Source organism: Schistocerca nitens, chromosome 4 (assembly GCF_023898315.1).
Source record: "Schistocerca nitens isolate TAMUIC-IGC-003100 chromosome 4, iqSchNite1.1, whole genome shotgun sequence".
Taxonomy (NCBI): Eukaryota; Metazoa; Arthropoda; class Insecta; order Orthoptera; family Acrididae; genus Schistocerca; species Schistocerca nitens.
In genome coordinates this window covers 578,464,219-578,478,844 of record NC_064617.1, presented here as the reverse complement: position 1 = coordinate 578,478,844, position 14,626 = coordinate 578,464,219, and the positions used below count along the sequence as shown (strand labels likewise).

Here is a 14,626-nt window from a genome sequence, read left to right as displayed (position 1 = left end):
TAGTAACTGCTCTACCGTCTGAGTCTTACGCAACCCATTCGACACATCTTAAGTGCGGTTCCCCTACCTTCAGCAACCACAGCAGCTGGGAGACTGAACCGGTATCGAATTTTCCGACGGGTACATTTTGAAAGTGCCCAGCAAAGGTGCATGGGTTGCCCCAAGAGTGTTGCCGAATTAATGGGTCCTAGAGAGAAGGTTTTGCCGTTTTATTTACCCACATGATAACGTAGTGCCCCCCCCCCCCTCCCTTCCTGCCACGAGATCACGCCACAATATGACATGGTACAGGTGCGACGAAATAGCATAAAATCTCTCCGCTGCTTCGCATCACGGTCAAACTTCGTCGAATGGTTTTTCCCTAGTGGTTCTACCTTGTACACTAGAGCAAAAGTTGCATTCGTACTACATTCCAAAGGAGTCAGATCACGTTCAATGGAGTTGCAGCTCCACTCCGTCCTTAGAGTAGGGTTGAATCGCCCAAGAGGTGGCAGCAGTGTTAAAAGTTGTCAAGAACGTCGTCCTGTTGCTTATAGAAGGGCAAACTGTCCTTTTCGACAGTGAAATGTGTGGTAGTCAACACACCCTTTTAAAACACCCCCTGAGACATTTTCGCGTCGACTCTGAGCAGCTGTATGTTTAAAATGTTTCCTTCGGCCACCCATAGGAAAAGTGCGTCATTTCAACGCTGGATGTCCAGTTCTTACCTGCAACAAAGAGGCGGCAAAAGACGAGATGAAATGTTGGTGAGAGGGGTTGTGACGACCTCTACATCGTGTGAAATTTCAGCTGTGGCGCTGGGCAGAATTGTGGTGAAATTTTGTGCCAATGTCACTTCGTTAACCCAGCTTAAAGCTCACATGAACGTCTAAGCTGTGGCCTTCTTTCGCATTTGTAGACACCCAGCTGTTTGAAGCGTCTCTCATGTTGCAGGGCACCATGCTTTTGCACCATCACAGAAGAAGGTTTTAGGCACCTTTAGCTAAATATCAAACTTATGCGTCAGAACAGGAGATAATTACGGGGTTTCGAGAAAGTGATCCTTAAATTTTGTTACGCAATGTATGTTACATACACTTTTAATATTTTTGATGATATACGAGGCCTGTTCAGAAAGTAAGCTCCGATTGATTGCCAAATTGAAACCACAGTGAACATCAGAAATGTTTTACTTGTAACAATTAGCTACACCTTTCAGCTACTTCTCTACGTAGTCGCCGTTCTGACTTAGACTTTTGTCATAGCGTTGTACCAACTTTTTAATAGCCTCATCATAGAAGGCAGCCGCCAGTGCTTTCCGCGAATTCTCCACGCTGGCCTACACCTCGTTGTCTGTGTCAAAATGTTGTCTTCAAAGACAGCGGTTCATGTGACCAGAGATGAAACTCAGGGGGAGACAACTGCGGACTGTATTGTGGGTAATCTCACATTTCCATTTGAAAACGATGCAGGAGCATCTTCATTGCCCCTGCAGAATGCGGCTGAGAATTGTCTTGAAGAAGAAACAGCACGACAGTTATGTAATGTTAGCTGCATAGCTTCAGGCGAAATTTCTCACCAGGCCCTCGTACTTGGCGGCAGACACTATTTTCTAGACATCTTTACGCACTCACTGCGAGCTCAGAAATGAGAAGAGCGACGTGATGCTAACTGGGGTTATACTAGAGACACTACCCAACACATCTGTGCAAAGCTTTATCGGATTTTCATAGTCGTTTCCATTTCGCGACCGATCGGAGCTTACTTTCTGAACGCCCCTCGTATTTGCGCAGTAGACAAATGTGCCTTCTGTCATACATCCTGTAACAGTTTCTTTTCACAAGAAGGAGACAAAGACTTGAAAAAAGATCGTAGAACTAGGAGCGCCCTCTCAGCAATGTACAAGCCATTCGCAACATCATTAGCAACGTTAGAGTCAAACATTAAGCTGTGCTCAGATTCTTTTGTGATTAAGGCGCCTCTTCGTGAAAAACAGGAAGGTCGGTCCCCACTGTGTTACAAATTTCCATTAGTGAAGACGTAGTCATTGTAATGGAATTCAGCATTTCTGAACGTTAGTTCACTGCTCACATTCTATGTCATTGCAGCGTCACTGATTTCATCCTCATGACCTCCATTCATTTCACGTCAGAGAAAGTAACTCAATTGGTATCTAACATTGACTAGAAAGATTGCTCCACATGTGTGGTCTTGTGGCCCCTCTTCAGGCCATGAGTAATATACGGCTGTAGTTTTGTGTCGAATGTTTGTTGTCGTTCTGTCTGAGGGCATAGATAAGAGGCTATGTGATTGGAAAAGGTCGTAAATTCTCCGGCCTCTTACAATAGTCGAAAGTACGTGATTGCTTCGTACATGGACAGAAGCTTAAGATCATAAGCACTCGATTTCCATTGAGAAGTGGGAGCTTATGTGAGACGAAGTGTTTACCAAGAGCCACAAAACCGCAGGAAAAGCTGTCTGACAGGCATCACCTGCAAACGCCAATGCAGGGTGCGCCCGAGGTGCAGCATGGGCTAGGATTTGCTTCGCTATATTAAAAACAGCCTAATCTCATTTGACAAGTGGGCAGTGAATTCCCCTTAGTCTTTGGTCCAACAGGTGTTGCAATCAGTGGCTCCTGAAACTCGGCTGATAGGGCAGATGTCTCAGGTAAAAATTCAATATCTCCAAGAAACGACGTACATCTTTGGTGGCTTCTGGCTGTGGGATCTTCATGATACCTTCAACTTTCAGCAGTAGTGGCAATTACCCTTCAGGCGAAATAAGACGGCCTGGAAAGCTGAACTGAAGTTTACCGAAAGCATACTTAGATGTATTCATATCACGCTGTGCTATACAACTGAAAATCCCCACCAGGTGTTGCTGACGCTGTGCCACGGTATCCGAAAAGGGGATGATATCACCTAGGTATGCAAAGCAGAATGACAGTCCCTGCAGCACAGAGTCAATGAACCTCAACCTTGTTTAAGCGGCATTGCTCAAATCAGATGTCATACAGATTCTCGAAGAACGCGAATGCAGCGACTGTAGCAGTCTTTGGAATAACTCCATCCGCCACAGGAATTTACATAAAACCCTTTACATAGTCCGATACGCTGAACACAGTTGTACCACTGACAGCATACTTGTATTTCAATAACAGAGTCTCTGGATATGCATGTGGACTTCATCTTGCTTTCAGCACGACTAATCATCACCCGGGTTTAAGCGCTAAGCTTTTTGAGTACCAGATTGAGAAGTTAAGTCCGAGGACTGCAAGAAGGGCGAATAACATCTTTCCTGAGCACTCAGTTAACTTGGCCTATTCGATTGCGAGATTCGTGCCGTATCTCCGTCGAACCAGGTGGTTGGGTAATGACTGTAAACTAGTCGAGAAATTCCGCATATTTGCTTTTTGCCGCCTGCAGTAGCTTGGCGCTATGAATCGCTGCACTAAGTCGGAATCCAGCAGTAGAAAGTCCGGTGACACTGTTAGCGAGCTGCCGGCCGTTGTGGCCGTGCGGTTCTAGGCGCTTCAGTCTGGAACCGCGTGACCGCTACGGTCGCAGGTTCGAATTCTGCCTCGGGCATGGATGTGTGTTATGTCCTTAGGTTAGTTAGGTTTAAGTAGTTCTAAGTTCTAGGGGACTGATGACCACAGATGTTGAGTCCCATAGTGCTCAGAGCCATTTTTTTTTGTTAGCGAGCTGTGCATTTGCTGTCTCAGATAACAGGGTGGCAGGATAATGGCTGGAAACAGGTTCAGCAACTCGGCGTATCTGCTTTCTGCCTCCATCACTACAGCACTACATTGGCGCTATGGGTCGCTGCACTGCGTCGGCATCCAGCAGTAGAAATTCTGGTGACACTGTCGACTAGCTGTGGATTTTCTGCCTCGGGTAACAGGAGGTAACACGCCAGGAAGTCGACTCCGATTACTGGTCCCGTGACATCCCCTACAATGAAATTTCAGACAAGACACGGCGCAGCCTCACCGAGCTCAATATATCGCATGCCGTAAGTAGCTATCGATGAGTCGTCAGAAATACAGAACGAAGTTAGAGGCCGGCAGTTGAGTCCATGGGAAAATTCAGAAATATGGACCTGTATCCAAAAAGGAATTTCAGTTTCGTCACTAGTAGAGAAACACTGAGAGACTGTCAAGTAATCGGATGCGCCTGTGTCAGAGACTGCCACTGCCGTCTGCATAAGGGCAAGGTGAAGTGCACTTGCGCCCTTGATCCCCAAATGAAGCCAATACTTTGCAGGTGACAGCACCGTACCACTTAGAACCGACGAGGTTTTCTGCGGTACCGATCAAAATTACAGAAACTGCGTCGAGCCAGCAGCTCACTCATTTGCTTACCCAGGTCGTCCACTTTGTCTGCTGTCCGCATCACTGCTGATACGAGACACTGTTGCGTGGTGCCGCAGCAGTACCGATGCTGACGGCATTGTTGCATCCTCATCCTGTGAGACAAATCTGCAAGGGCCTCCAACAGGCATCTCTGGCTGAGATGCTACTACGGCTTTAATCTGACGTGAAAAACGCCTCTCCCAGAGCATACGAAGTCGTGTGTTTGGTAAAGATCCCGCATCAAATTTACTACGCTGGTGCCTCAAGGGAAGGGCACCCACACCCGGGGACAAGGGAGCCGCGGCCTCCTCCTAGTTCTCAATACAAGAGAAAAAAAGAAAATGTATGGAGGTTTTTAAAAGGGTGGGAAATGGAACTTTTATATGACTACTTACAAGTCGCCATTTGTCTTCCAAAATATTAAAAGTACTTCATGCACGCAGGTATAACCTGTTCCCATTCCCCATCCATAAAAGCTATGCCTGAGGTACAGCGACGGCTGACTGTATCCGACGTCTTCTTGCGTAAACGCTTGACGCACACGCTCCTCCTGTGATGTAGATGGTTGGTTAATAGACTCCGTCTTTATTTACAGTATGATTCTTCTGCAGGAGGTGCTGGGATGACGTCTTCAGCATCAGCCACAGAGTGGTGGTCGATCTGTTTGACCAACAGAGCAAACATCGTAGAATCCGTAGTTACTCTTGCTTAATGAAAACTAGCTTCCACATGTGCAAACCAGAGCGCCCTAATGTGACGCCGAAATTCTGGCCGTCGCACAGCAAATAGTGACACTGTCGGAGTTCCAGTGACTGCGGTGTCTTGCATTTTAGAATTTTGCGAATTCTGTAGTTAAACTCTAGAGTTTATACTTCTTCTTGTTAGTATCTACAGGCTGACCACATCACTGTGTACACTGTCGCAGTGGCTTTGGCAACATCTGTCTCGAATTCTTATTTGTGTATTCAGGTACGTCTGCCAAGATAGCACACAAATTACCGGCGCTCATATAAGATTAGATGTACTTTTCGTTCCATTAGACACATAGTGAAGAGACCCTCCAGGTAGTAAGATACGTCAGAAAAACCACAACACACAATACATGCTACAAGAGAAAAGAGGTATGCTACCGTACCTTCCACGGATCTCATGTAAAATGGTGCTCGTGGATGTAGAATAAGTTAAAAACATCTTACCACATTCTCATTTAATAGGTAATAAGTAACTTACCACAAAACATGTAAAAGTTCATTATATTGAGGTACATATTCTTAAGCTATTGTAGCCATGAATCAAGATTCTTCCAATGAATCTGTCGGGCATATGTCTTTCTTGCGATTAGTTCTGTATAGTCATTCCAGTTTAAATCGCTCCGTAAGCATATTCTTAGATACTTTGTGGAACTAACTATTTCCAGTAGGCTGCTTAGTTGAATACCTAAAAAACAGATGTTGAAGAGACAAACATAGATACAAGAAGGTAACTGCTTGGATTACAGAAGAAATATATCAATTGGTCGACGAAAGAAGGAAGTACAAAATTCTCGAGGAAGAGACAGCAACACAAAAATATAAATCCATTAGGAATGAAAAAATTAGCAAATTCAGAGCTGCCAAGTCGAAATGGCAACGGGAAGATGTGAAGAAATCAAAATACAAATGATCGCCGGAAGGACGGACTCAGAGTATAGAAAAGTCAAAAAACCTCAAGTGAAATGAAAAGCGAGGGTGGTAACATTAACCCTGCCGTGACCGTAAGGTTAACATGACATAAAAAGGAATTTTGTTCTTTCATAACTTTTTTACTAGTTGAATGACATTATTCCAAACTTGAGGACTTTATTTCTATAAACATTCCAAATACCTTAAAGTTCAAATAAAAAAAACTCCTTTTTTCCCCCTTGCTAAAACTTAATTTGTAGCATTTCGGTTCCTTGGGTATACATGACTTGGGCTGCTTAAAAATCACAGAATATACAAATATCGTAAGTCATAGTCAAGTTCTATTTCTACATGCCTGAGGTATATGCATTACGGTTTTTTATGACAAAGTAAAAATATGATTCCTTATTGTTGAAATATGTGAAGGCTACACAACAACGCAAGTTGTTAATTACCATTAAATTATTATAGCACATTATTACAAACTGTTAGCATCTTTAAGAGCTCTGTGGGATAAGCTGGTGGAAATACTTTCAAAACTATATAGTCCTGGGTTAAATGTAACCGTGGATGAGCAACTGATGGCTTTCCAAGAATGTTGTCCATTGAAACAATATATATAGGGCAAAACTTCAAAATATGGCCAAAATATGGACATTTTGTGACAGCGCTACTTCATATGTTTCGAAGACACAAATCTACACAGGAAAATTACCCGGAAAAACACCAGAGAAAAATCAAGGTATGAGGGTTGTCATGGATGTGGCACATGATGAGCTAAAAGGACAGTTTCTTCACATCATATGCATCAGGCCGAGCACTTCTCAAAAGACGTCTTGCAGAGCTGGGGAAAGTGAGAAAAAATAAGAACAAAATAATACTATATCAAGCAAAGAAGATGTTCACACTTCGAAGTTCTTATTACTGAGGATATCATGATCGTATCTTACGTTCCAAGGAAGAACAAACAGGTTGGCCTGATGAGCACAATACACAACAGTGAGGCAGTAAGCAACAGACAATACACGAATTTAAAAATGATATTGGACTACAATGCGCAATCTCGTGCATCAGGGGTAGTGGGTAGGGGCATAGATTCTGGTTTCAGGGAGCTTCGGGTATGTACAATGTTGCTGGCTACAATACTACTTGGGACACTCAAAATTGGTATACGGAGCTCCCCTGTGTACTTTTATACTTTCCCATTATAGCAATATTTTTATCTACTTTAGTTTATTTTTATTCAGCATTATTATTCTGGCTGTTATGTAAGCAGTTTATCAGCAATTTTAGAACACCAGTCGTTTATAATATAAGTCATGGTTTGTTGTCATGACAACCAAGTGATTAAAGACTGCCGTAGCCCCAGCAGGCGCCATCTGCCGAGAGCTGCTTGTATTAGTCTTAGGAATCTTGTATGGTTTCCTCTATTTTATAGGACACAGCTCACTGTTTTTAAAGCTTTGACAGGGGATATTTACATACTGCGGTATTTATATGCGCGGTATGGTTCAAATGGCTCTGAGCACTATGGAACTCAATATCTGAGGTCATCAGTCCCCTAGACTTAGAACTACTTTAACCTAAGGACATCACACACATCCATTCCCGAGACAGGATTCGTACCTGCGACCGTAGCAGCAGCACGGTTCCGGACTGGAGCGCCTAGAACCGCTCGGCCACCGTGGCCGGCTGTATGCGCGGTATCTCATGTACCATTAGCTGTCAAACATCGGTAAGTTGTTTTATATTTTTTTGGCAATCCAATCTCACTAAATGGGGTCGCGCCACTGTAATGACATTTTTAAATTTTTTCCGTAGGTCCAGCCGAAGATGCCTAATTAAAGGTCAAGCGCCTCAATTGGAAGTAATAAAACATTTTAACACTGCAACCAAGACTGCTTGTTTCATCACTCCTGGCTGCTCCTTACACTGAAGCCAGAAAAGTACTGCCACGAAATGAACAGTCAGTATATATTGTCAGAAGAATACAAGCAGTCCATCAACGCCAAGCTGCGGTGACAACCAAAACTGTAAGCGTGTCAGATCCATAAAGTTGTGAGAACGAGAAGATCAATGAAGTCTTCAAATTGAAACAAACATGTTGGTAAAGATCATATTAGATACCAACTACTCTGACAAAGGAATTCTAATTAAAACTCTATTCTAACCTTTCCCATCTTTGATATTTTATACGCTAAATGAAACAGCTCATTGAGGGACAGAGCTTACACCGTTGTTGATATTGTTGGCTGTAAAATCTATTTGTACTGTAAAAAATAAATATACATTTAAAATTATAATAACTGTTAACAATTTCTAATCATCATGTGCTTAAAGTATCACACCGAGAGCATATGTGTATAACTGTTTTTTAAGGTAGCTAGCAGGGTTAAGAGATCAATGGAAATCCCACTGTTAAGCGCGGAAAAGTATACCGGGAGTCTTTATGAGGGGAAGACTTGACTGATGACGTGACAGAAGAAGAAACCGGAACTGATGTAGAAGAGATAGGGGTCCAGTATTAGAATCAGAATTTAAAAGAACTTTGGAAGATTTATGATCGAATATGGCAGAAGAGGTAGACAACTATCCGTGCCAGTTCCTAAAATCATTGGCAAAAGTGGCAACAAAACGACTATTCTAGTTGGTGTGTAGAATCTATGATATTGGCGACCTATCATCAAACTTTCAGAATAATATCATCTACATAGTTCCGAAGACGGAAAGAGCAGAGAAGTGTGAGAATCAGCTTAACAGATCATGAATCCAAGCTATTAACGAGAATAATGTACAGAACAATGGATAAGGAAAATTAGGGTCTGTTAGATGACGATCACTTTGGCTTTATGAAAGGTAAAAGCACATGAGAGGCCATTCTGTCGTTGCGGCTGATAGTGGAAGCAAAACTCAAGAAAAACACGAGAAACATTCATTTGTTGGCCTACGAAAAGCGTTGGACAACGCAAAAATGCAAGGCGTTGGAAATTCTGAAAATATAGGATTAAGTAATAGGGAAGACGGGTGATATACTGGTTTGAAGACCATGAACGAAGTGCCGGGGTTGGAAAGATTGCACGACAGGGATGCAGTCTTACACCCCTACGGTTCAGTTTGTAGATCGAAGAAGCAGTAACGGATATAAAAGAGAGGTTTAAGAAGAGGATTAAAATTCAGATTGAAATGATCTTGATGTAGAGATTCGCTGATGACATTGCTATCCTCTCCGAAAGTAAAGAAGAATTACAGGACATGTTGAATAGAATGAGCTGTCTAATGAGTACAGAATATGGCTTGAGAGTAAATCAGGATAAGACAAAGGAAATTAGAAGTAGCAGAAATGAGGACAGCGAGAAGCTCAAAGTGAAAACTGGAGATCACGGAGTAGATGTAGTTAAGGAATTCTGCTTCCTTGGAAGCAAATTAACCCGTGTCAAACAATGGAAGGAGAATGTGAAAAGCAGTTAATCACAAGCAAAGAGGCACTCTTGGCGAAGTGAATTCTATTGTTATCTAACATAGGCCTTAATCTGAGAAATAAGTTTCTGAGAATGCGCGTTTGCAGCACAGAATTGTGTGCTAGTGACTCGTGGACTATGGGAAAATATTAACAGAAAAGAATCGAAACGTTTGAGATTTGTTGCTACAGAAGAACGCTGAAAATCAGGTAGACTACAAGATAAGGAATGAGAAGGTTCTCCGCAGAATCGGCGAAGGGAGGAACATATGGAAAACACTGACAGTAATAAGAGACAGGATGACAGCACATGTGTTAAAACGTCAGGGAATAACTTCCATGGCACTAGAGGCAATGAGAAAACGCGTAAGGCGGTATTTAACAAACGACAGCGGACTTATGTTGGCATTCTGTGTTCAAATTGTTACACTTCTCGTGTCATAGGAGAAGCAGGTACGTTGCAAATTAAATACTGGAAAGTCATGGATTCTTTTAACAGAAATGTCTCAGCTGAGAGTATTTTTATGGTTCTGATCAAAGAACTATTATTTTAAAATACGTAAAAATGGGAACTGATACAGCTTCTTTAGGCGGTGCCATGCCACATGTGTTGATAGTCTTACTTCCACAATAATTTTAGCGTTCCTATAAAGGTTATTATGATGGAACGGGGGCCAATATTAAAGAAATCTTGAAGTATGAACAGGAAAAAATTCCAGAAAACGAATTTGGTACATGCAGTGGGCGATTAATGATATTACGATAATACGTTCACCATTTTGTTGGAGCATAGTGATTATTCCTTGAAGTGAAAATAGTTTATCAATATGTTTAGTGTCTCAAAAAGTGTCTTAAGTGAAACAGATACCTCACCCTATTGTGGGATTCGACACTACATCCAAACCACGCATCCAGCAGTTACGGGAAAACCGATACGCAATATCCCGTAGTTTTGGTTACTGCCGTCTGTATGGATAGGTCGTGCAGTGCAAAGACAACAGTCGAGAACGTATTTTGAATTCATTGTGCTATTACAAATAATCGTGTTTAGTGTAACAACTCTTCCTCTAGTCGAAGAGCGTCCGTCATGACCAGCCTGAGTTGCTCTTACCTGTACAACAGATGGGTCGTCATGTTGTGTATCCTGTGGCATTACGACGTGTGACTACTCCGTGTGCGAGGTTTGGTGAACACGCTTCGACGTGGAAACAGTAACGACTGTTGCCAACATTCTGTGATATGTCGTATCATCTTCGCTTCGCGCGTAATGTCGCCCAGCGAGTCACAGTTTATCATTGGTGCCTCAAGTAAAGCCTTAAATTCTTGTTTAGTAAAGTGATAGCGAACCGGTAAATAGCTGCCTAGCCGAAGCTAGGAAAATTTACACACAACCTGGCAAGTTTGCTGAAACTTGCACGAATTTCAAACGACAAACTTGAAACAAGAGGTGAAGATTGCTTCATTCTTGTACTGTGTAAGATTTACATCATTAATGTCCGCCATAATTACACTTTCAGTGGTGGAAAAGAATTTGTCAAAATATTAATACACGCTGTTATGGTGAAACATATTTGGGTAAAGGCAAACACGTAACTATGTTTTTGATGGGTAGTAAGGTAAATGGCGCATATTGATAATCGAATTTTATACGAATACGAGCACGAAGATTGAAATCTAGGATGATTCCATTTTCTGCGTCTTTTTTTACGATGGAAGGAGGTTCAAAAAACAGTTAAAGTTATAACCATTTTTTCTGTTTGGGCCACTGGCGCTGCCATGAAGTTATTTGATTAAATTCTGTGTCCCATAGGTAGATTGTACGACTTATGTGAAAATGATGTGGAACGCGTCACCTTACATGATACATACGTGTGAGTTGTTTGTATTTTTGGCTACAACTGCGCAGCTGCGACAAAGTGAACGGTGAACGACCATAGATCAGATGATTAAAGAATTTATTGTGCAGTAGTAATACTTCAGTGTAGTTGGTACTTTTTTCAGGAAATTTATCTAAAATACATATAACATGCAATTAGATGAAAAAGAAGCGGTGAACGAGTGAAGAAAAATGGTTCGCAAAAAGAATCGATCACCAGTGAACTAGTACCCAAATCTGAACGAGTATGCCCTCCTCTATATCAGCAATTCAGAAATGTGATCATAATTTTTGCCACAAAATTTTGCAGAACTATTAAAATTGCCTACAGATGACACAAAAACTGTAGCATGTCTATCAAGAACTCTAAAAAATGTATTTATCTCGAAGGTTGGGTGCCACTTTCACAAGTAGTGAAGGTGGGTACGTCATTATTGCAATTATATCATAAACTGTTATCTACAGACGAAGAGATCGTGAGTGTTTTCTGTAGAACTCTCGCCAAGGTATTCAAAATTGAGATCAATATAGTTTCGTAAATTCGGCAATTTATTTTTCTTCGAAGATTTAAGTTTTCTCGGGCAGTATGGTTTCTTAGCTCGAAATTCTACAGAACAACTGAAATTTTGTACAGAGAACTGTAGAACTAAAGTACAGTGTGTCTATCAAGAACTCTAAAACAAATATTCATCTCGAAAGTCCAATGCCAACTTTGCGTGACTCATATGTCGACGAATTATTATTAAAAATCGTACTTTCAGTTTCCTGAAAGCTAATGTCGCACCGACGTAGCTACGTTACACACCGTTATGTTACAAGCTATAATAAGGAGCTAAGTTGTAACAGAGGGTTGCAAGTCCGTCAGCGAAGTATGAAAGTCAACCGATTAATGTGCATGACTTACAATACTTCAAACGATATTGACAACGGAGTAAAATATTCTTAGGCATTACTTTTGAGCACGCCTTCGTCATATCTGCACAAAAAGCCATCATTAGGGTTTTAAAGATTTTTTTTCCGAAATTGTGCGGATCTACTTCAGTTTTGTCCAGAGAACTCTAGAACTACAGAAAATCTATCAAGAGTGGAAAAATAGGTGTATTTTTCATAACTCGAAAGAACGAAAGAAGGAAGATTGGGTTTAACGCCCCGTCGACGGGTTTAACTCCCCGTCGACATCGAGGTCATTAGAGAAGGAGCAGTAGCTTAGATTGTGTCACGGATGGGGAAGGAAATCAGCTGTGCACATTCAAAGAAACCATGCCAATATTGTCATGGAGCGATTTAGGGAAATCACAAAAACCCAAATCTGGATGTCCTGACGCGGGTTTGAACAATTGTCCTTCCGAATACGAGTTCAGTGTTGTTCGGGCAAGTCGGATGCCAACTTTACAGTAATTCAAATTATGTACAAAGACCTCTAGCGGTATAACCTATAGTCAGCTGCACAAGTAGTGAAAACGGGTCCCTCATGATTGCAGTTTTCTCATAGACTGCTATTTGCAGAGAAAATGCTATTAGAGATTTCAGTGGAACATTAGGCGAAGTATTCGGAATTGTGATCACAATTCTTTTTCGAAAACTGACACATTTTACAATATTAAAATATCTTGCGTACTACTGCTTTCTTCGCAAAATTCTGCAGAACGATCCAAATGTTCCACAGAGAAGTCGAGTATTATAGCACATCAATCAAGAACTCTCAAAGACAATGAATATTTCTTGAAAGTCGGGTGCCAACTTCACCAGACTGAAGCAGCCGCATCATGAGGCTACTGGAACAATATTAATTCGGTATACTTCTTTTGGTTATGCTAGAATTGTATTGTATTGGTATACTCTTTCTGAATATTTAACATAAAGGACACCGTACTTCTAAAGAGACACAAGGTAGATTCAAGTATGTATGGAAGTACACAGACAACCATTGCGTGAGAGTGTCATAGAAGGGTAACCGATGGAAACTGGTACCGTTTACACTCCGCCACGGACTGCAAAGCAGCTTGAAGGGTATTTGTGTAGATGTAGGCTCTTGCAGGTGATGGAGCTGCCTATAAGAAGACAGTAGCGACTTGCGGATTGACCTGTAGGGAATTTGGTGCTGCGGTGTTTGATAGTTGACCTGAACGTAAATAAATCTAAATATTGCTCATAACGCATCAGCAATAGCGACGGAAGTCTTCCAGCATAAGAAGCCACCTTCATTCTGCCAATGATCTTGTCAAAGAGGAAGGAGGAAATGACAAAGGTTCGGGTTACTCTCTTGATTCAGTACTAGTCCCCCCATCAGATCTCCAGAAGGGGACTGCCAAGGGGTAGTTGATCATGTGAAAAATACTGAATAGCCAACGAGAAGACAAAGTTCTACAAGTCCTGGCGTAGGATGTAAGGAGTTTGAACGTGGTAGAGAAGCTAGGAATTCTGAAAAGGGAAATGCTAAAGCTCAATTTAGATATAGCTGGCGTCGGTGACGTGAAATGGAAGGAGGACAGGGATTTCTATCCAGATGAACATAGAGTAACATCAACAGCAGTAGAAAATAGTATAAAAGGTGTAAAATTTAGAATAAGCGGGTAGGACAGAGTGTATCGCTCGAACAAATCAGAGGTAGTGATGTTCTCATCAGAACCGACAGCAGAGCAACACCGACAACAATAGTTCAAGTATGTATGCCGACGTCGCAAGAAGAAGATGAAGAAATAGAGAAAGTACATGAGGATATTGAATGGGAGATTCAGTATGTAAAGAGAGAGGAAAATCTAATCGTTGTTGGGGATTGGGTTAGAAGAAAGAGTTAAATTTCAGATGATAATGGCGAATGTTCTGTTCAACAATAACAAGACCAGGAGATCAGTTAGATTAAATCATGGTCATGCTAGATTCCTAAATCAGATATTAGCTCTAAAAAGGACAACCACAGAAGTTGAAAAGAGAAACATTGGTATAAGGAAGGTAACTGCGAGGAAACCATGATTAACAGAAGAAAGTTGATCGACGAAAGAAGAAATTACAAAAAATGTTCAGGGAAATTCAGGAATACTGAAATGCAGGTCACTTAGGAATCAAATAAATAGGAAGTGCAGGGAAGCGAGACAAATGACTACATGAGAAATTTGGAGAAATCGAAGAAGGAAGTGATTGTCGGAAGGATTGACTCAGCATACAGAAAAGTCCGAACAGCTTTCGTTGAACTTAAAAGGAAGGGCAGTAACATTTATAGTGAAATGGGAATTGCAATGTTAACCGCAAAGGAGAGAGGAGATATGTGGAAAAAGTAAACTCGATGCCTCTATGTG

The 14,626-nt window shown here is 41.6% G+C and overlaps 1 protein-coding gene across 2 annotated transcripts in view; it reads right to left on the bottom strand.

Moving 5' to 3' along the window:
• Window positions 1–10,671, bottom strand: part of LOC126251532 (organic cation transporter 1-like) — a 186,366-nt gene extending 175,695 nt beyond the window's left edge. Inside the window, exon 1 of one of the 2 annotated variants that reach the window (XM_049952033.1) lies at window positions 10,566–10,671. In XM_049952033.1, the coding sequence (XP_049807990.1) occupies window positions 10,566–10,607 (42 nt within the window). In that variant the 5' untranslated portion in view covers window positions 10,608–10,671. The remainder of the gene's footprint in view (window positions 1–10,565) is intronic. The other variant, XM_049952034.1, reaches the window with a different exon arrangement.
• Between the last annotated feature and the right edge of the window lie 3,955 nt (window positions 10,672–14,626).